Source organism: Mobula hypostoma, chromosome 23, assembly GCF_963921235.1.
Source record: "Mobula hypostoma chromosome 23, sMobHyp1.1, whole genome shotgun sequence".
Lineage (NCBI taxonomy): Eukaryota > Metazoa > Chordata > Chondrichthyes > Myliobatiformes > Myliobatidae > Mobula > Mobula hypostoma.
In genome coordinates this window covers 21,014,249-21,037,890 of record NC_086119.1, presented here as the reverse complement: position 1 = coordinate 21,037,890, position 23,642 = coordinate 21,014,249, and the positions used below count along the sequence as shown (strand labels likewise).

Sequence of the window (23,642 nt, the reverse complement as noted above, 5' to 3'; positions counted from 1 at the left end):
GTGAGCTCACTAAAATGCCCATGAAAATCCTAGAGTTCCAGGTCACACAGCCAGAACAGAATCAGAATTAGGTTTAATATTAGCAGCATGATAATAATAGGCATCTGTTAGTCTCGTGAGACAATGGATTTGCACCTTGGAAGGTTTCCAGGGCGCAGGCCTGGGCAAGGTCGTTTGGAAGACCGGCAGTTGCCCATGCTGCAAGTCTCCCCTCTCCACGCCACCGATGTTGTCCAAGAGAAGCATGATTACAAAATTCAGTGAGGACCCTTGAAACCCATAATCATAGAAAAAGTATTTGACTTCATTTCATTTCCATAAACCTATACTTCTTCTTATTGTTTAATGCAAGTCAAAATGCAGGAAGATTATTTTTAGATCAAGGTGCCCAGCTCTGGCTGGCTTTCTGATATTCGGCCAGGTATTCAGCCATTCACAGAAATTTACACTGATTAATAAAACTTTGATAATTAAGACTGGGGGAAGAATTTTCACATAGTCTACCAAACTCTCACCATTTATTTGGTGAGAGATCAGCAGGAATGTTGGAGAAATAGCATAAAGGCCTTCTTGTTTAGGATTCCCATGAAATATATGGACATGTGCAATTCCATCCATTTATTTGGCACCATTTTGCTATTTGCAGGTCACAATCAGTACCCGATTACTGTGTGTAACAAAACTCAAACCCAGATTCAGTACTGCATCACTTGATTTACATTCCATGATAGTAACCTTTATAAAACTCAATGTGTCTTGAACTGTACATCTTTGCCTTAAGTTTGAGTTTTTCATTGCAAAAACATTGCAGTATATTTCCTCTGTTATGAATTAGGGCTTAAACATGAATAGCCTTGAAGCACAGGTGCTAAAATAAAGGTCAGCTTTACTATTCCATGACACAAAGCAGATTTTAACTCAATGCAAAATGCTGGAGGAGCTCAGCAAGTCAGGCAGCATCTATGAAGAATAAAGAGTCGACATTTCTGGCTGAGACCTTTCATTAGATCTGGGCCTCTCTCCACAGATGCTGCCTGACCCATTGAGTTCCTCCGGTATTTTGTGTCTGTTACCCTGGACTTCCAGCATCTGCAGAATCACTTGTATTTCTATCTAACTCAACAGGGAACATGGTGGTAGTGAATTTAATACTACTGTCCATATGGAGTTTGCATGTTCACCCTGTGACCACATGTGGCTCTAGTTTTCCCCCACCCGGCATTGATTAAGTGCTGTAAATGACTCCTTGGTAGAAATCACTGGCAAAAGAGTCAAAAGTGGTATCTATAGGCAAGTAAGAGAACATAAGTCAGAGGGCTACAAGAAAATAAGGAAGGGAAATGTAATCTATGGGATTACTTAGGAGATAGGTTGGATCCATTGTCCAATTAGTCTTGTTCTGTGCTAAAATAAATAAATATCACAGCTAGTAGAGCACAAGTTCCAACGAGCCAGGTTCGAACCTGACCTTTGGTCCTATCTGATTATGAGGTGTATGAGATCCCCAGGAACATGTGATTTCCTCTGGGATCTCTGGTTTTCTCCCATATGCCAAAGAGGTGCAGATAAGTAGGTTAATAACCTCCAGTTTGCCTGTAATTGATCGAATCTGGGGGAACGTGGGGGAAATGGTGTAGCAGAACTGCCTGTGGGGTGTTTGATGGCCGATGCAGACATGCTGGAAACTTTCCATGTAGATTAGCTCTATAACTTTATGATTTATAAGTGAGGGATAAAAGCGTATGGTGAATAAACAAAAATATGTATTCTAGCTCAGGTAAAAGAATAATATTTGTAATACGCACCCCATTGTGTGGTCCAACATGTTGCTCTGCAATGCCCAGAAATGACTGGAGGGGAGTTTTACTACCTGCAAAATACAAGCAATGCGCTTCAGTATTAGGTTAAATCTATGGCAGCTTATAATGACTATTATCTGCATTCAGCATGCAAGTCTGCTGAGTTAGAACCACTTGTGCTTAACTCCTCAGATGCAATTCTTCTGACGAGATTTTCTACTTAAAGAAATAAGTATGTAAGTGATCAGTGAGGTATTGTTTCAAGCATTTTACGAATGGTGCAGTGGCCAAGAAATGAGTGTGGAATGTTCTGATTTATAGTTCTAAGTCTTCAGCTTTAGGTGGCCTGTTAACTCAAGTAGCATGGTCAACCTAGTGTTGACACCACTGGCTCTTCCTATTATTATCCTCAATCAATCTGGTGAATGATCTGGTGAATGGTTTCTTACCAACCTCTCCTGTTCATAATTCTCCAAATTCAATGACCTCGGTTGTGTAAGAAGGTAACATCGATTAACATGCCTCCTCTTTAATAAGCTTCAACCTTAGTCTAATTGATTAATCATCCAATATGAATTTATGCTGATTAATGCCATTTACTCTATGGAATTATCAGCTCTCCAATTGCTTCATTTTCACTTCATTGCTAATCTTTTAGAAGCAGTTGTCATCTTTTAAAATGTCTCCTTGCTGTCAGTTTATAGCTGAAAGCCTGTTTAGCTTGAATGGGTTTCACTGAAAAGTCACCATCTGCCAGATATTCAGTCACATCTGGTTGGATACAACAGCAAGGGAAACCACTTCAGTGCAGGAGTCAAAGCCACCACAACAGTCATGTTATGTTGAAGAGTACGGTCCTTCCAATGTGCAATCGTCTGCAAGTTAAGCACCACTGTGTTGCACATCTTGCCAGTGATTAACTGGACCTCAAAGCAATATTATGCATAACCTTATGATTAGGATCGAAATTGAAAATAGTGAATGGTAATTTGGATTGTGACTTTTAACTAAAGTTTTTGGCTTCTCCAGTAGGGTGTCAGGAACAATTGACATTGAGCCAGAGGACAAGAAGTAAATAGACAACACAAAGGGGCAAACCGGCCAGTGTAATGCTATTACAGCACTAATGACCTATGTTCAAGATCATGACCTGGGTTCAAGGCCATGACCTGGGTTCAAGGTTCAAGACCACAGTCTGTAAGGAGCTTGTACATTCTCCCCATGACTATATGGGTGCTCCAGTTTCTGCCCAGATTCCAAAGGCCTGCATTGCCCTGGCACAGTCGATTGTTAGAGAAGAACGGTGCCCCGAGCTGTCAGAACCACTTTCTACAGTCCCAGTCATCTCTTACAACCAACACGGTGGAGGCCCCAGAACATGAGATTGTTTCACAACCACAGGTCTCTCCTGACAAGCCATGACCCTACCCCTTGACAGGAAAGATATTATCCCACAAGAGTAAGGAATCTTCTATAGTGATTAAATTTTTAGACCTGAATGGGGAAATATAAAATTCACTATGCTGTGGATGTCTACAAAATATTTGTATTATATAGTATACTATTTATTTATAAATATATATATATATATATATATATATACACACAATGACTAGAGAGCAATATATTACATATTTGAGCTGAGATGCATTCTATATTGAGTTGGAGTTTATAGCTGAGCAGGGAGGGGTGTGTATTTAATATTTCAATAATATTTGAGTATTATTGTAAATATATTGTTTCATTGAGCATTCTTTGTTTGTTAACACAATTCATTATGGGATAAGAAGTACATGAATGGCATACGTCATTACGCCACCACGTCATATTGGATCGTCTCGCTAAAGAAAAATTAAGCACACAAAACGCATCCAGGCTCCCGTGTTTTTCTTTTGATTAATTTCTGGAATTACATAATATAACACCCTTACGCATTCCAAAGGTATAGGGGTTAGTAGTTTAATTGGTCACGTGGGTGCAATTGGGTGGCGAGAGCTCATTAGGCCAGAAGGGCCTGTTACCGTGCTGTATCTCTAAATCTAAATCTAGACCAGGTGAACAGATGTAAAACTGCCCTCAGTGTAAAATCATGCATTCCCTCTTTAGCCTTACACAAAAATGGCATTTAGTCTGAATGATCTATACTGATCAGAGTTGCAACTTGAGCAGCAGTGAAACAGAAATGGCTGGAGGAGAGGAGCTTCTTTGCAGGAGAGCCTGAGGAACATAAAGATCACAGCCACTGTGCACCATGCTGGGTTCGCAGGTATAATTACATAAGCGTTTTCCATAAGTGTTGACACAAAGTAGTGATAAGTAAAACAGCAACTGGAAATAAGGTATGACAGGAAATACATGCAGACATAAGACTTAAGACAAGTAGAGATGTGACAACGTAGAGTGGAAATCCAGTGATGCAGTATTTATTTCTATTTTTTTTTCATTACATGGGGAGATTGTGGCCTCTTTAGGAAACTGCCACTCCATCCCATCTGTAAATACTTTTCATCAACACTACTTAGGGTCTCGGCCCAAAACTTTGACTGTTTATTCATTTCCGTAGATGCTGCCTGACCTGATCAGTTCCTCCAGCATTTTGTGTGTGTTCCCTAAGCACAATATCATTGTCTTAAAGCATTAGAATCTTATCAGAAAGTGAGATTCTGACCCCCCCCACTCCATATTTCCAATTTCTTCCCTCACTTTTTCCTCCCAAGGATTCTGTGCCAGTTCACCGTGGCAACTCACCATGCCATAGACATTTAAGAGTAAGTCACGACCATTGCAATCAATCCAGCTCATTCTGTAACTCAGCACATACATTAATGTGATAGCATAGTGGTTAAATTAATGGATTAACTACTAAAATTCTGGTTCCAAGGACATAAATTTAAATCCCACCATAGTACCTGGGAATTTAAACTCAAAGAACTAAATAACACAAACATGAGGAAATCTGCAGATGTTGGAGATTCAAACAACACACATAAAAAATGCTGGTGAACGCAGCAGGTCAGGCAGCATCTATAGGAAGAGGTACAGTCGATGTTTCGGGCCAAGACCCTTCGTCAGGACTAACTGATAGAAGAGATAGTAAGAGATTTGAAAGTGGAAGGGGGAGGGGGAGATCCGAAATGATAAGAGAAGACAGGAGGGGGAGGGATGGAGCTAAGAGCTGGAAAGTTGATTGGCAAAAGGGATACCAGGCTGGAGAAGGGAGAGGATCACGGGATGGAAGGCCTAGGGAGAAAGAAAGGGGGAGCGGAGCCCAGAGGATGGGCAAGGAGTTATAGTGAGAGTGACAGAGGGAGAAAAAAGAGAGAGAGAGAGAGATTAATTAATTAATTAAGCAATGGGGTATGAAGAGGAGGTGGGGCATTAATGGAAGTTAGGGAAGTCAATGTTCATGCCATCAGGTTGGAGGCTACCCAGATGGAGTATTAGGTGTTGTTCCTCCAACCTGAGTGCGACTTCATCTTCACAGTAGAGGAGGCCGTGGATAGACATGTCAGAATGGGAGTGGGATGTGGAATTAAAATGTGTGGCCACTGGGAGATCCTGCTTTCTCTGGCAGACACAGCGTAGGTGTTCAGCGAAGCGATCTCCCAGCCACGTCGGGTCTTGCCAATATATAGAAGGCCGCATCAGGAGCACCAGACGCAGTATATCACCCCGGCCGACTCACAAGTGAAGTGTCACCTCACCTGGAAGGACTGTCTGGGGCCCTGAATGTTGGTCAGGGAGGAGGTGTAAGGGCATGTGTAGCACTTATTCCGCTTACAATGATAAGTGCCAGGAGGGAGATTGGTGGGGAGGGATGGGGGGGACGAATGGACAAGGGAGTCGCGTAGGGAGCGATCCCTGCAGAAAGCAGAAAGGGGGGGGAGGGAAAGATGTGCTTAGTGGTGGGATCCCGTTGGAGGTGGCGGAAGTTACAGAGAATTATATGTTGGACCCGGAGGCTGGTGGGGTGGTAGCTGAGAACAAGGGGAACCCTATTCCTAGTGGGGTGGTGGGCGGATGGGGTGAGAGCAGATGTGCGTGAAATGGAGGAGTTGTGTTTGAGAGCAGAGTTGATGGTGGAGGAAGGGAAGCCCCTTTCTTTAAAAAAGGAGGACATCTCCATCCTCCTGGAATGAAAAGCCTCATCCTGAGAGCAGATGTGGCAGAGACGGAGGAATTGCGAGAAGGGGATGGCATTTTTGCAAGAGACAGGGTGGGAAGAGGAATCTGGAATTTTAAAGCATCTCAGTAATTGAAACTATTACGCAACCCCATACTGTTCACTAGGTTCCTTCAGGGTAAAAAAAGATCTGCTGTCCTTATTCAGAATCAGAATCAGGTTTGATATCACCAGCATATGTCGTAACATTTGTATTTAGACAGGTTGTGTGTGAGACCAGACCCATTAATACAACTGGCTTTTTAATTGCCTCCTCATGGACAACTGGAGATGGAGATGGGATTGCCAATGGCATTTGGATCTCATGTACCAAGTAAATTAAAACCTTATCCGTACACAAAGTACACATAAAACTCCACAACAGGAACCAAACTAATGCTGTCTTAGAATGAAAAACAGAGTGCTGGAAGAAGGCAGCAAGTCAAGCAGCATTTGTAGAGGCATTTCAGGTTGAGACTGTGGATCAGGACTGACTTGAAACCGAAACAATGACACACTCCTCCACAGATGCCGCTTGACCCATGGAGTTCTCACAGCTTTCTATTTTGTATTTCAGATTTCAGCACCTGCAGCTTTTTATGTCTTAAGTCATAGTGTCAGGTGGTAGACAAGTGCTTTGGCCCACCAAGTCCGTGCTGACCATCAAGCACTTTTTGTGTATTCCTACACTAATCCTATGTTTTATCCTTGCCACGTTCCTATCAACTCCCTGAGATTCTACCATTCACTGGGGCAACTTACAGTGGCCAATTCACCTCTTTGTGAGGCTGGAGAAAACTGGAATGCCCAGAAGAGACTTCTGTGGTCCCATGGAGGACTCCATACAGAAGCAGGGAAGATCAGGATACAACCCTGGTCAATTGAGCTGTAAAAGTAGCAACTCTGCAAACTGCATCACAAAACTACCCAAATGCACCACTGTGCCATTTTTGCTTGCTGAGGTTGATTATTATTCTACTCTGTCCCTGATCAAAGTGCAAACTCTTATCTTTATTGGTCCATTTTATATTGAATTTCATTCGTCAATGAATACTCACTGGACACTTTACTAGGGACATCTGTACACCTGCTCAGTAATGCAAATATCTAATCAGCCAATCATGTGGCAGCAACTCAATGCATTAAGGCATGCTGACATGGCCAAGAGGTTCGGTTGTTGTCCAGACCAAATGTCAGAATGGGGGAAGAAATGTGCTCTAAGTGACTTTGACCGTGGAATGATTGCTGGTGCCAAATGGGGTGGTTTGACTATCTCAGAAACTGCTGAACTCCTGGGATTTTTCATGCACAACAGACTCAAAGGTTTACAGAGAATGGTGCATAAAACAAAACAAAAAAAAAGACACCCAGTGAGGCGGGTGCAGGTCTATGGGTGAAAATGATTTGTTAATGAGAGAGGTCAGAGGAGATTGGCCAGACTGGTTCAAGCTGACAGGCAGACGGCCGCAACTTAAATAACCACATGTTACAACAGTGGTGTGCAGAATGCATAAAACATTGAATCTTGAAGTGGATTGGCTACAGCAACTGAAGACCACACTGCATTCCACTCTTGTACCTAATAAAGTGACTACTGAGCGAAATGCCAATGGTGATGCTCACACTGAGAAAACAATTTTATTTCATCTTTGTCCTATTATCCATCAGATGTTTAAAGATTGATTTTTCTACTGTCTTTCACTAGTGATATTATGGAGTCCATGATGTCTACGAAGGCTCCGAAACAAAAAGAGACTGCCTCAGGCAGTCTCAGTAGGCTTCTTACAATTTGGATTCAGGCTTCATTGATGTTACTATATTCTAACAAAGGCTACAGTCGTATTGGAAATGCACTCTGGAAAGCAGTCAGGCTTTGCAATGCATCTGAATTCTCCACCACCCTTCAGGAAGCATCTGATCACTGCATCATTTAGTAAGTAGCTCTGCAGTCTGAGCTGGAGGAGCATCAGGTGGAGCAAACCTTCCACCCCAATGATGAAAACGTTAAAATTTGTCAAGCAGTGTATGCCTGGAATTTCCACAGGGTGTTTTTGAGCAGGAGTTTGAAAGAATACTGAGAGAATGGTGTTGAAACAGCTGCATACACAGTTTGCCGAAGATGCTTGCCAATCCTCTCTGGATAACACAGCAGAAGATTCAGAAAAAGCAGCACAAAATGTTCTCCGTAATGTTGAATTAGAACTTTAGTTGTAATGGCAAAATATTGTTGGTGGGTGTTGTGTGTTTGCTATATCACAGACTATTTTATTCCGACTCTTTCAATTCCATATGAGCTTACAATGTTTTGGGTACCCTCAATATCAACCACATTCCCAACCTAGGGTCCATGGTCCACTCAGTTAATGGTAGGGGTCCATAGCATAAAAAACGTTGAGGACCCACGAACTACACCATTGCAGGCTTCGATGATAAAGATAATTAATATTCGATGGAAGAAACAGCTTGCCCCAAAACGCACTTAGGGTTAATTTGCTATACCAATATCTGATCAGTACAGGAACTTAATCTGCTTCATCAGATTAAGTAAGATCTTCCTGGGGCCAAACCATTGGCCAGTAGTTCAGTCCCAGGAAAGATCTTCCTTAACCTGGTAACCAATCCTGCAGGTACGCCATATTAATCAAAATCAGAATCAGGTTTAATATAACCAACATATGTCGTGAAATATATTAACTTTGTGGCAGCAGTATAATGCAATACATAATAATAGAGAGAAACAGAAACTGTGAATTGCAGTAGGAGTATACATATATAAAATCATTAAATCAGTAGTGCAAAAAATAGGAAATAAGGAAGTAGGGAAGTAGGGTTCAATGTCCATTCAGAAATCGGATGGCAGAGGGGAAGGAGCTACAGCATGTGAAATATAAACGGTCTGCAGAAAGCAACATGCTACAAAGCACTCTCACTGAAAGGTGTTCAGTAATCTGGATATACCAAAGGCGTTGATTTGTAGTTTTCTTTAGAAGTAAAAGGGTATCTTAAAAGTATACTCTAGAAATGTTCTTTGCACTTTGTTTTCCTACCATAGTCATTCAGAGTTGAATTTTGCACCTCTTCTAGATTAAAAAAAAGCCTCTTACTGAATAGAAATCTCAGAGTGTCAACAGCTCCAGGGAATTCCAGGTTCCCTGGCATACCAACTTTTCATTGTGTTGAAAGAGATCCTAAAATTGTATGAATATACAGTGGAAACTCCAATAGGAGGAATCTTGGAAACTGGCAGATAATTGAAGGACTCCAAATCTGATCTAGCACAACCACCTAGGCATGACAATGAAAGCAACCACAATATTGTTATCAATAATATCTAGATTAATTCAGTAACAAAAGTAGGTTAAATACAATTAAAGGGCTTAGCAACCTGGTGATGTTTCAAATGAAGCTTTGCTCTATGAATCTTATATCAAATCATTTGCAAGATTGGCTGAAGGGAGTTATGGAGGTTCCACTGTAATAAGCTTAGAGGTCACTGTAAAGAACAGTTGAAAATTTAAACAAATATAAAAACACTTTACTTCTGATCTTCTGGCTGCTCGATGGGATAACTCGTTGGTGCGCCAACAGACTGGACGCTGTTGAAACAGGTTTGTGTCGTCGATGCCCTAGAGATTGGAACAATTTAAAAAAAAAACACAATCTGGGGTTGAGAAATGCAAATTGGTGGTGTTACACCAGCTCGCTGTCCCCCAGATAGCAAACCCTAACAACATCAGCATTTGAAACACTTACCGTGCTGACTTTGGGAAAACTCAGAGTTGCCACATCTGCCTTAAACCTGGCAGTTAGCAAAAAAAAAAAACCTTCCCCTACCCTACAAGTATTTAGTTCTTGGGTCATTAATCTATTGCTTCATTAAAATAGAGCATCTAATCTCACCCACTTCATGGGTCCAATCGCAGGAAGCCCAAACACAGTTTTAGTAAAAGAAAATGTTAGCCAAGCCCTGCTCATAATTATTGCCTGAAGCTAGCCTTGAAGGTCAGATATTATTTCAACATTTTTTTAAAAAATCACATAGGCTCAGAAATAATATGCTTATTAGCTCTTGATGAGCTGACTATTTTTTTCTGGAAAATCCTCGTTTGTGATATTAAATCAATTATTTTTAAAAACACACTTAATATGGTAATCCGAAAATACTTTCTATCACTATAATATTAAGTCTCATTATCTTTGATCTTTAGGGAGTTCAATCCATTGGTATTACTATGGGGTTAGTCAAGTGATACAATATACATTGAGATCCTAAGTCATGAATTTCGTTGATACCTTCCCATATGATTCATGGCTTATTGATTATCCCAATGTGGCTTGATTCTTAATACTACAAAGTATCTTTCTAACCAGCCAGCAACTGATTGCACAAAATTTTATCCAATTAGCAATCATCACTTAATATTTGCCTGCACGTTGTCACTCTTCAATGGTACATTAATTAGTTCCTTTACCCAAGTAGTCTTCTTTAAGATGTGCTTGAATCTTAGTCTAATGATTTATAATCTTATAATTTTTTCAAATCTTGAAATTGAATTGCAGCTTTAAAATACCCTTTTGAACACCTAATTACAATAGATTTAGTGAAATTTGTACACTGGTAGGCTATGGGCCACAGGAACTCTTGGCTTGGCTTGCATATCATCGTGTGGATAGGAATGAGAGTCGAATGAGGGTAGAGTGTGAGTGTGCAAAGCCTAAGTTTCCCCTCCCCCTGCACCAACAGTGCCTAAATGCAGAAGTTGCTCTATAACATAATGCAAAAAAAGATTACCTTCTCTGACTGACTTTCAGAGAATACCCCTGCTCTTGACTGCATTCTGATTCCATTAAATCCAGTGCTCCAGCCTCTCTTCATTTCTGCTTTTTCCATTGCTGGTATTATTATGCTGGTACTGTGCTACCTGTTTTCATATACTTGTCACTGAGAAAGGGAACGTACTGCTTCACTTACCTTTGCTTTTACTCTTGTTCTGGTCTGACAGGTGCTCTGTCCTTGTCCTGGTGACGAGTTCCACATTGGAAGCTCCATAAACCTAAAAAGGCACAAGAAAATCAGATTTAGGTTTAATATCACCAGTATTTGTTAACTTTGTAGCAGCAGCATAATACAATATATAATAATAAAGAAAAACAAGAATTATTCTTTGAAGATGTCCTGAATACTACGGAGAATAGTGCCCATGATGGAGCTGACTAATTTTACATGAGCGCATCAACACTCATCAGCAGTGGGTCATGTGGCCTTTGACCACATTTATGCTCCCATCAGACTTCCCTCACCATACCTCGTCTCACTCTATCTGCATCTTCATCTTCCCTTGTGTGTCTGTTAGGGAAATTAATTTGCTAAAGAAATTTGATTAAAGTTGATTGCAAGTAATTTAGACATGGGCTTTGAAATGAAGAGAGCTTTATTCACGATATCATGGGGAGTGGAACCCCTAACAGTGGGGTTCGAAATCCTCACAATACAGACAGCATAGGTCCTTTTATGCATGTACAAATTGATTGCAAAAGCAAAGGCTGTTCGATTAACACTATGAATTAGAAAGGATAAGCTAAGTTTACGTGCAGTTCTCTTGTGATAAACTATACCCATAGCAACAGCAAATTTTAATAATTCAGTCCTGTGTACAACTTTGTACTAACAAACAGTTTGCCTCATATCCTTAAGTCTAATTCTTTCAAAATAAGCAAATGGAATTCTAAGAGTCATCTCTGCTGAAAGCCAAGGCCATTATCTATAACAAACTAAGCTGCAAAATGGTTTCCATACTCAAAATGCCAACATTAACCCTTGTCTATCAAAATCTTTAACTCACAATATTTTCCTCCACAGTGTCTTAAAATGCTTCATGTTACTTGCCTCAATTATTCTACCGACAATACATGCAGATATTACACTCTTACCGACTTGAGGACCTGAGAAATAGGGAAAGGTTGAACAGGTTGGCACTTAATTCTCTGGAGAGTAGGAGGATGAGGGTAGATTTGATAGAGATACATAAAATTATGAGGGCTATAGGCAGGGCAATGCAAGCAGACTTTTTCCACTGAGGTTGGGTGAGACTAGAACTAGAGGTCATGGGTTAAGGGTGAAAGGTCAAACGTTTAAGCTGAATATGAGGGGGAACTTCCTCAGTCAGAGGTGGTGAGAGTGTAGATGTGGGTCCGATGTCAACATTTAAGAGAAGTTTGGATAAGTACTGTACATGGATGGGAAGGGTATGGAGGGCTCTAGTCCAGGTGCAGGTAGATAGGACTCAGCATGGACTAGATGGGCCAAAGAGCCTGCTTCTGTCCTGTAGTTCTCCTTGACTCTATCAGAGTATATGAGTGCACCAGGCTCTCATCAACGACAGTCCACGTGGCTCATGTGGTCTTTATGCTCCCCACAAGACTCATCTCACCCTACATCTCACTGCATCTACATCTTCCTCTTCCCTTGTATGCTTTAAAATACTTCCACGTTACTTGCCTCAATTACTCTACTGACAATACATGCAGTCATAACACTCTTTGGGTTAAAAAGCTTGACCTGATTAGCCTACTACTGATGGTCTCGGATATCTAAAAAGTGGAAATATCCTTAACTCTATTCCATTAAGGTCTTTCATAATCAGGAAGATCTTATCAGGTCGGCTCTCCTATGAAGAAAAGACCCCCACCAAACTGATCAACCTTTCCTGATGACACAATACCATAACACATAAGAGTAGAATTAGACTACTTGGCCCATCGAGTCTGCTCCACCATTACATTATGGTTGACTTATTATCTCTCTCAACCTCAGTCTCTTGTTTTTTCCCTGTAACCTTTGACACCCTTAAGGCTAATTTATACTTGTGCGTCAAATGTACACCATAGGTATCGTGTACCCTACACCGTAGGGTGACGTGCACCTCCCCAAAAATGTAACTCACGCGTTGCGGCGACGCAGACCGCAACAACTGTGATTGGTCCGCTTGGTAGCATCGCATTTCCTCATACGCATTTCCGATTGCTTTTCTCCGCCATGTCTGTACACTGATGCGAAATAAATGGTTGGAGACGATGAACCAAATCATCAAATCTACCTGCCGACATCCGAAAATATTTGAAATGCATTTCCTCATCCATGTCTCTCATGAAGAAGCTCAACACAGTGGCATGGAAACCCCACCGCCAACTAGCGTTTTGGCCGTGAATTGCAGAGCGACGCAGACACAACTACGTATGCTCGCTATGGCGTAGGGCTACACAAAAGTATAAATCAGGCCTACGGCATAGCCCGTATGCACAAGTATAAATCAGCCTTCAGTATTCAAGAGCCTATCAATCTCCACTTTAAATATACCCAGTGACGTGGCCTCCACAGCCATTTGTGCCAATAAATTTCACAGATTCACCACTCTATGGCGAAAGAAATTCCCCCTCATCTCTATCCTCTGTCCTTGTAGTCTCCCAGTTCTGTCGTTAACTATGTGCATCTTTTGCCCTGATTACAATGCTTTAATATCATTTCATACATTGAAGTCTGCATGTGTTTAACAGTTCTTTTGTTTTATCCCTAGAATTTATTCTTATTGGCCTCTGTCATTGAAGTGGTTTGTGTGACTCCAAGTCTGTTTGCTCCCATACCTTTTCCAGACTCTCGCTGACCAGGTCTTCCTTCTTCCAACCAAAATGCACCACCACTCCAAGTAACTTCTCACATCTGTGAATTGTTCTTAATTTTCAGAAACTACAGTTCCAATGAAATTCCATCTTTTACCTATCTGTCCATAATCTGTCAATAATGTCTACACTCCAATTTCTGATTTGTACAGCAGTTACCTGCTGTACAATCTCTGAATCTCAGGTTGTATGTAGTGACATGTAGGTACTCTGATAATAAATTTTACTTTGAACTTTGAACTTTGACTTCTCATTACCTGACCCTGACTCCAGACAACTAAGCTTCAGCCACGCGTGTGGGACACTTTTCAGTGATCACATTTAACAATATGGTTACAAAGGTTTTTACTGAAACATTTAATTATACTAATTCTGTCCTCATTTTATAATTCTGCTAAGAATATTGGCAATGTTTGTTACTTACATAAAAACAACTGGCAAAAAAATCTATTTGATATAAAGCACTAATTCCAGAAATTCTTCTCCGCGGATTGTCACCTTGTCGTGGTGGAGAAGTTTGTGTGGTCCTGTGATCCCGAGAGCAATGCCGTCTGGAGCTATGCTCCTGGTAGGGTCACCCATGGTGGTAAGGTCGAGGGTGAGGTCCCTGACTAAGAACAATCCAACCAAGACCTCAACGGTGGAGCAGGTGGACAAAGTTACTTCAAATTCAATGGTTGTGAAGGCGGATGAAGTCTACAACAAATCCATCAGCTCCAATCGTCGTGGTTTCCATGCCATTGGAATCAGTTGGTTGATTTGTGAAGTATCGTGTGCTTCTTGGAGTGCAACATCAAGTACACGTTAAACAAATACACGCACAGGCGTCTTCACTCTGTGGGCCACTTCTTCAGAGCGAAGACCGTCATCCTCGACCTCGAGGGATAGACACAACGACGACGACTAATTCCAGAAAGAGGACCAATGTTGTCATAGCGTTATAGAACACTATAGCACAGCAACAGCCCCCTTGGCCCATCTGGTCTGTGTTGAACTACTATTCGGTCTAGTCCCATCAATATGCACCTGGACTATAACCCTCCGTAACCTCCTTTGTGTTGATTAAATCTTCTGCAAATAACTGTAGAGATATTATGTCTGACCAACCTTTCCTGATGATACGTTCTCTCAATTCTGACATTAACCACATACATCTATTTTGATCCTATTCCAATGCCTCTATATGATTTAACCACCACTGATTCCAAGCCGAGGGATAGCTATTTTATTTTTCGTTTAGCAATATAGCGCGGAACAGGCCCAAGAGGCTGCACCACACAGTGACCCACCTGGTTGACCCTAGCCTCATCACAGGACAATTTACAATGACCAGTTAACCTATTAACCATGAGAGGAAAGTAGAGCAGTCGGAGGAAATCCATGTGGTTCCCAGGGAGAACACACTAACTCCATACAGATGGCGCCGGAATTGAACTCTGAACTCCAGGACGCCCTGAGCTATAATAGCTATGCTATTGTGGCGCCCAAGGTAACCACCAGGTAGCAAGGTGTTAAGAGTGGCACAGTGCTTCACACGACAAGAGCACAAATGAGATATTTTGCATACAGATGTGAATGATTAACAGCCTGGGGTTTTCCATTTGTTAAAATAATGCTGCAAGTGTTTGCCTCTTCTTCACACCACATCTCCTGTGTCAGGTCTGCTGAATCATATATACAGTATTGTGCTAAAGTCTTAGGTACAGTACATATAGCTATGGGTGCTTAAGACTTGGAGCAGAGAGCGAGTTTGTAAATCTAGCAGGAGCAGAGGATGATGGGAATGGCAAAGGTGGGAGGTGTGTGGGACAGGTGGCAGAGAAGGAGTAGCAGGGGTGGGGTGTGGTGTGGGTGCAGACACACCCAGCGCTGAGACACCAGGTAGGGTCATCTGATTCCAAACAACTGGCTTATTGATCATTACAGAATGCCTCTCTGGTGCTTCTGGCTCCCTCCCCTCTCCCTTCCCCTTTTCCCAACCATGATTCCCGTCTTCTTGCCCCCTTCCCACTCTCAGACCACAATAGAGACCCGTATCAGAATCAGGTTTATCATCACTCATAAAAGTCATGAAATTTGTATTTTTGTGGCAGCAGTACAGTGAAATACATAAAATCACTACAGTACTGTGCAGAAGTCTTAGGCACCCTAGCTCTATATATGTGTCTAAAGCTTTTGCACTGTGCATGATATCTAACTGTCTGTATTCTACTGTACTTAATATTGAAGGTTTCAGTTACCTTGGATTCATATCTGTTTATTATTTCAGTCTTCTCACTTCTCCAGCCCAGGATTCCAGATTTATTTCTGAGAAAGGGAAATCAAATAATGAAGCTGAAGTGACACCTTAATTGACACAGTACAATTACAGAACATTTTTAGAACAGATCTATTATCCAGGGCTGTGGAACATGTCACTTAAGTGATGTTGCCAAAGGCAATTAGCCATTTAAAACTGGAATGACAGAAAATCTCTAAAATATCCTCAAGCAAACTTTTCTGAAGAAAACATTATTTTTAACCAGTTCTTAATGTTGGTTTACAGCTTAATTGGTATTTTTATGCCCTCTCTGAAAAGCAAGCACAGATACATTTTCTTAACTACATTTGGTTTAATTGAGAAGAATATGTCACTTTGTCAATGACCTGTTACTGGATTCTCAACAATTTGGACAACTATACATGAAAGTCTGTAACATAATGAAGATGAAGTGGCTGAGGGGATACGAGTTTCTCTGCTCCATTCCCAACAAGCAAGATTTCCCAGTGGCCAACCATTGTAATCCCAATCCCCATTCCCATTCAGACGTGTTAGTCCATGGCCTCTACTGCCATGATGAGGCCACTCTCAGGTTCGAGGAGCAATACCTCAAACTCCGTCTGGTTAGCCTACAACCAGATGGCATGAAGACTGATTTCTCTAATCTCCCTTATTTTTTCCTCATCACCTACCTTTTTCATCCATTCCCCACTTTGGCTCCCCTCTTCCCTTCTCCTCACCTGCTTATCATCTTCCCTGGGTTCCCTTTCTCCTTCCATTTCTTCCATGGTCCACTGTCTTCTCCTCTTGGGTTCCTTCTTCTTCGGGCCTATCACCTATCATCTCGCAGCTTCTCACTTCAATGCACCCTCCCCCAACCACTGGGCTTCATCTATCACCGTCTATCTTGTACTCCTCCCCCTCCCCTTTCCCTCACACCTTCTTATTCTGGTTTCATCCCCCTTCCTTTCCAGTCCTGATGAAGGGTCTCGGCTTGAAATATCGATTATTTTTCATATTTCTTTCCATAGATGCTGCCTGATCTGCTGAGTTCCTGCACCATTTTGTGTGTGTTGCTCTGGATTTCCAGAATCTGCAGAAATGCTTGGGTTTAGGGATAATGAAGCTATTGGAATATGGATTGATAGGATAAGAGAGTCCACTTCCAAATGACTGCAAGAATTCTATATTAATTAAATCTTGGTATATTGACCTTCTTTCTTAAGGAGACCGTGAGGATGCCTGTTCTTGAAACAGATAAATCATAATTAAAGGTTCAAAGGTTCATTTTATTGTTAACATATGCATGTACAATACAACTCTGATATTCGTCTTCTCAAGATAGCCATGAAATACAGAAAAACCGTGGGAGTTGTTGAAAAGAAAAGCCATCACTCCCACTGACATGAAAAAGAAAAAGACACAGAACTCACAAACCCCAAATCCTCATCCCTCTCCATCGGAAAAAAAACCCAGCAACGATAACAACAAATCCCCAGCCCCTCCTTTGCAGAAAAAAAACAGCGATAATAGCATCAAACACTGTGGAATTGTTTTCTCAGATAAGACAAGGCCCATTATTGACCGAAATGTATCCACTATTCGTGTTGACATTTGTCTAAAATGAGTTAAAAGCTCCATTGTCTAACAGAATTAATCTTCATCTTTGTTTCAAATGTTTAAAGGAAGAAACTCGATTCAAATTGAAATATCCCATACATTGTTTATAGACTTCCAGAGGTTTACAGACAGTTACATTTGTACTGTTGAATAGTCTGACTGCTTGTCACAAACCATATTGTGTTTACTTTGCATCCAGCACTTCTGTAAGGGGATGTCATTAAGGGAGCTTGATAATTAACCTTCATCATCAGCAGTGTGCTTAAATAATTTATAAATAAATATTCATGTAAATAGTGTAATCAAGAATAATTGTGGACTGTAGGCCACTTGCTTAAATTCAGTAAACTCCAGCAATTTGCAATTGTGTAGATCTAGAGGACAGCTATGGACAGCATAACCAGAATCAATGAGAATTAGTGCATGACAGGAAGAGGCCATTCAACCCATCAAGTCCATGCAGTTACTTTGTAAACATAAAAAAGCAACTATTCCCTGGGTTTTTCTCAAAGTCCTGTAACTTTTTTTCCCATTCAAGTACTTAGCTAGTTTCCCTTGACTCTACAACTCATGTTCTCAGTATTATTTATTTATTATCATTAATATTTTTATATTTTTGTATTTGCACAACTTGTCTTCTTTTGCACATTGCTTGCTTGTCAGTCTTTGTGTGGAGTTTTTCATTGATTCTATTGTATTTCTTTGTTCCACTGTGAATGCCTGCAAGAAAATGAATCTCAGGATAGTATATGGTGATATGTATTATATGAATTTTGATAATAAATTTAACCCCGAATTTTGGAATTTATTGTTGAAACTGCTTCCAACTTCCTTTCAGATACTGACTGCTCATTGGGTGAAAAGTATTCCCTGCATGCCTCTTTTGCTTCTTCTGCCAAATACCACAAATGTACAGTATGTTCTCTGGGGGTGGAACAGTGACACACCTCAGAGCAAAGAAACTCCGGTTCAGACTGATCTTGGATACTGTCTGTGCGGAGTTTGTACGTTCTCCCTGGGAGCACATGGTATTCCTTCCAGTGCTACTTTATCCTCCCACATCCTAAAGGTATGAAGTTCCATAGATTAATTCACCTCTAGAAGTGCCCCTCAGTGTGTAGGTAAGAGGTAGAATCTGGGAGTAGTTGATAAAATGTAGGGATAATGAGATTGGTATAGGATTAGTTGCAGTGGATGGTTGATGGCCAGAGTGGATTCAGTCAGCTGAAGGGCCTTTTTCTGTGCTGTATCTCTCTTTACTCTATAATGCTTGCTCTGAATTCACAATCAATGGCATCAACTTGTCTTTATTTACATTATCTTTTCTAATTTTGAATATCTCTAACAACTCGCCTTTCAACCTTCCAGTATCTCTGGCTTCTCCGATCTACTTGTACATCTTAATTCCTCAGAGACGTTCTCTCAAATCCTTTCTGTGCCTCCTCGAAGGTGTTCACATCCATCCTAGGTCACGGTGCGCAGAATTAGAAACACATTACAAATTCTGTCTGAACCATTGTTTTGTCAAGGCTTCTTGTTTTTGTGTTCTGATGGTTTATTTATAAAGCTCAGCATTCCAAATGTATCATTAACCACTTTCTCAACTACATGGCCATTTTCAATGTTTTTGCAAATACCACCCACTTCCCTCCTCCTCCCAGGCCTTGTGACAGCAACAGCTGTAGAACTTTACCCTTTATATTACACTCACTGACCTTGTACACTTTATTAGGTACAGGAGGTGTTTATGAGGTATGTACGGTATATACCACTGAGTGTATGCTCGTGATCTTCTGCTGTTGTAGCCCCTCCACTTCAAGGTTCAACATATAGTGTGTTCAGAGATGCTCTTCCACACACCACTGTTATAAGACATGGTTATTGGAGTTACCATCACCTTCCTGTTAGCTTGAACCAGTTTGGCCATTCTTCTCTGACCGCTCTCATTAAAAAGGCATTTTTGCCCACAGAACTGCTGCTCACTGGATGTTTTTGTCTTTTGTATCCTTTTTCTGTAAACTCTGGAGACTGCTGTGCATGAAAGTCCCAGGAGATCGGCAGTTTCTGAGATACCCAAACCACCCCATCCGTCACCAACAATTATTCCATGGTCAAAGCCACTTAGATCACATTTCTTCCCCATTCTGACATTTAGTCAGAACAACAACCGAACCACTTGACCATGTCTGCATGCTTTTATTCATTGAGTTGTTGCCGCATGATTGGCTGATTAGGTATCCGCATTATCGAGCAGGTGTACAGGTATAATTAATAAAGTGGCCACTGACCATATATAGTTTTTATATTACATTGAGATTTGAACACGCAGTGTGAACTGGATGGAGCCTTGGATCTTTATGTTCATTTTGGCTCAATACATTCACTCACTTCATAGAACCATAGAAAGATAGAACACTACAGCACTGAAAACAGACCATTCGGCCCTTCTAGTCTGTGCCAAAACTTTATTCCGCTAGTCCCATTGACCCGCACCCAGTCCATAACCCTCCAGACCTCCCCCATCCATGTATCCAATTTGTTCTTAAAACTTAAGAGTGAACCTGCATTTACCACGTCAGATGGCAGCTCGTTCCACATTCCCACCACTCTCTGAGTGAAGAAGCTCCCCCTAATGTTCCCCCTAAATTTTTCCCCTATCATCCTAAAGCCATGTCCTCTCATGTTTATCCCTAAGTGGAAAGAGCCTACTCGCAATTACTCTGTCTATACCCCTCATTATTCTGTAAACCTCTATCAAATCTCCCCTCATTCTTCTACGCTCCAAGGAATAAAGTCCTAACCTGTTCAATCTTTCCCTGTAACTCAACTCCTGAAGACCCGGCAACATCCTAGTAAATCTTCTCTGCACACTTTCAATCTTACTGATATCCTTCCTATAGTTAGGTGACCAGAACTGCACACAATATTCCAAATTTGGCCTCACCAATATCTTCTACAACCTCGCCATAACATCCCAACTCCTATACTGAATACTTTGATTTATGAATGCCAGGATGCCAAAAGCCTTCTTTACGACCCTGTCCACCTGTGACGCCACTTTCAGGGAAGTATGTATCTGAACTCTTTGTTCCTCCGCACTCCTCAGTGCCCTACCATTTACTGTGTATTTCCTACCTTGATTTGTCCCTCCAAAATGCAACACCTCACACTTGTCTGCATTAAATTCCATCTGCCATTTTCTAGCCCATTTTTCCAGCTGGTCCAGATCCCTCTGCAAGCTTTGAAATCTTTCCTCGCCATCCACGCCTCCAATCTTAGTGTCATCAGTGAACTTGCTGATCCAATTTTCCACATTTTCATCTAGATCATTGATATAGACAACAAACAACAATGGTCCCAGCACAGATCCCTGAGGCACACCACTAGTCACAGGCCTCCAGTATGAGAAGCAATTATCCACTACCACTCTCTGTCTTCCCCCACGCAGCCAATTTCAAATCCAGTTTACAACCTCTCCATGGATACCTAGTGTTTGAACCTTCTGAACTAACCTCCCATGTGGGACCTTGTCAAAGGCCTTACTAAAGTCCGTGTAGACAATATCCACAGCCTTTCCCTCATCCACTTTCTTTGTAACCTCCTCAAAAAACTCTCCAAGATTCGTTAAACACGATCTACCACACACAAAGCCATGCTGAATATCCTTAATCAGCCCTTAGCTGTCCAAATACTTGTATATCCAATCTCTCAGAACACCTTCCAATAACTTACCTGCTACTGATGTTAGGCTCACTGGTCTGTAATTGCCCGGTTTACTTTTAGAGCCTTTTTTTAAACAACGGAACAACATGAGCCACCCTCTAGTCCTCCGGCACCGCACCGGTGGCTAAGGACATTTTAAATATTTCTGCCAGGGCCCCTGCAATTTCTACACTAGTCTCTCTCAAGGTCCGAGGAAATATCATGTCAGGCCCAGGGGATTTATCTACCTTTATTCGCTGTAAGGCAGGAAGCACCTCCTCCTCTTTAATCTCTATATGTTCCATGACACTACTGCTTGTTTCCCTTCCTTCCATATACGCTATGCCAGTTTCCTGAGTAAATACTGATGAAAAAAAACTGTTTAAGATCTCCCCCATCTCCTGAGGCTCCACACATAGATGACCACTCTGATCTTCTAGGGGACCAATTTTGTCCCTTACTATCCTTTTACTCTTAATATACTTGAAGAAACCCTTTGGGTTTACCTTCACATTATCTTCCAAAGCAACCTTATGTCTTCTTTTTGTCTTCCTGATTTCCTTCTTTAGTATTTTCTTACATTTTCTATACTCTTCAAGTACCTCATTTGTTCCTAGTTGCCTATGCCTGCGATACACCTCTCTTTTTTTCTTAACCAGATTGCCAATATCCCTTGAAAACCAAGGTTCCCTACGCCTGTTAACTTTGCCTTTAATCCTGGCAGGAACATGCAAACTCTGCACTCTTAAAATTTCGCTTTTGAAGGCCTTCCACTTACTGAACACATCCTTGCCAGAAAACAATTTATCTCAATCCACTCTTCCTAGATCCTGTCTCATCTCCACAAAATTGGCCTTGGATGTTACTATTTAGCTCTTGAATAAATGGTTTGAGTCTATTTCTAATTAGAAAATTAATTGAACCTCGTCATTTAGCTTTTTCCCTTGCAATCATTTCAGTTTTCACACTTGCACCTTTAAAATGCATTGCTGACTTTTCCTGCAAACCAATCTTCCCTGAACAAAATTACCTAATTTTTAAAAGTAATATACATGATAAAGATTCGCCAATCATATCAGATTGCTCGGAGAGAAGGGTCTGCTCTGCGCAGGCGCGTGACGTAGCACGCCAAGGTTTAAAAAGAGAAAATTTCAACGCTTCTTGTTTCAGTCGAAGCAAGCAGCTGAAGAAGGGAGTGGAAGAAATCGGGTAGAAAAAAATTGTTTTTTTTAAAACTCTGCTCGGGGAGAAGGGTCTGCACTGCGCAGGCGCATGACATAGCGCACCAAGGTTTAAAAGCAGACCACCATATACAGCGGCCATCGTCGGAGTGGACTGAGTCAGAGTGGGGCGGCTTTGGCTCAACAGGCTTCGGCGAGAACAGGCAGAGGCCAGGGTAGGTTCCGGTAAGTTTTTTATTCAGATTGTCTAGCGTGGAGAGAATGCCAGGCAGGATGTTGGAATGCTCCTCTTGCAGGATGTGGGAAGTCAGGGAACCCTCTGGTATCCCTGACAACGACACCTGCAAGAAGTGCATCCAGCTGCAGCTCCTAACAAACCGCGTTAGGGAACTGGAGCAGGAGCTGGATGACCTGCAGATCATTCGGGAGAATGAGGAGATTATAGATAGTAGCTACAGGGAGGTAGTTACGCCAAAAGAGCAGAGGACAGGAAATTGGGTCACTGTCAGGCGAGGGAAGAGGAAAGGGCAGGTAGAGCAGGGTTCCCCTGTGGCCATTCCCCTCAACAACAAGTATACCGCATTGGATACTGTTGGGGGGGATGACTTACCTGGGACGAGCTGCAGTAGCCGGATCTCTGGCACTGAGTCTGGCTCTGCAGTGCAGAAGGGAGGGTGGAAAAAGAGGAGAGCGGTAGTGATAGGGGACTCAACAGTTAGAGGTGCAGATAGGAGGTTCTGTGGTCGTGACAGAGAATCCAGGATGGTTTGTTGCCTCCTGGGTGCCAGGGTCAAGGATGTCTCTGATCAATTGCATGACATTCTGAAGTGGGAGGGTGATCAGCCAGATGTCGTGGTGCACATCGGTACCAATGACATAACAAGGAAGAGTGAGGAGGTCCTGGAGAGTGAGTATAGAGAACTTGGTAGGAAGTTGAAAAGCAGGACCCCGAGGGTGGTAATCTCAGGATTGCTACCTGTGCTATGTGCCAGTGAGGGTAGGAATAGGATGCTCTGGAGGATGAACAAGTGGCTGAGGAACTGGTATAGGGGGCAGGGTTTCAGATTTCAGGATCATTGCGACCTCTTCTGGGGCAGGTGGGACCTGTACAAGAGGGACGGGTTACACTTGAACTACAGGGGGACCAATATGCTTTCAGGGAGGTTTGTTAGTGCTGTTGGGGAGGCTTTAAACTAGATTTGCAGGGGGATGGGAACCAGAGTGCCAGAGCTGACAGTGTG

At 41.8% G+C, this 23,642-nt stretch overlaps 1 protein-coding gene across 2 annotated transcripts in view; it reads right to left on the bottom strand.

The window, feature by feature from the left end:
* The window catches only part of ankrd13b (ankyrin repeat domain 13B), a 475,933-nt gene that overhangs the window by 61,564 nt on the left and 390,727 nt on the right, over nt 1-23,642 (bottom strand). Inside the window, exons 7-10 of one of the 2 annotated variants that reach the window (XM_063031175.1) lie at nt 15,879-15,945; nt 10,934-11,015; nt 9,501-9,587; nt 1,806-1,870 (exon numbers count right to left, since the gene is read on the bottom strand). In XM_063031175.1, the coding sequence (XP_062887245.1) occupies nt 1,806-1,870; nt 9,501-9,587; nt 10,934-11,015; nt 15,879-15,945 (301 nt within the window). The remainder of the gene's footprint in view (nt 1-1,805; nt 1,871-9,500; nt 9,588-10,933; nt 11,016-15,878; nt 15,946-23,642) is intronic. The other variant, XM_063031176.1, reaches the window with a different exon arrangement.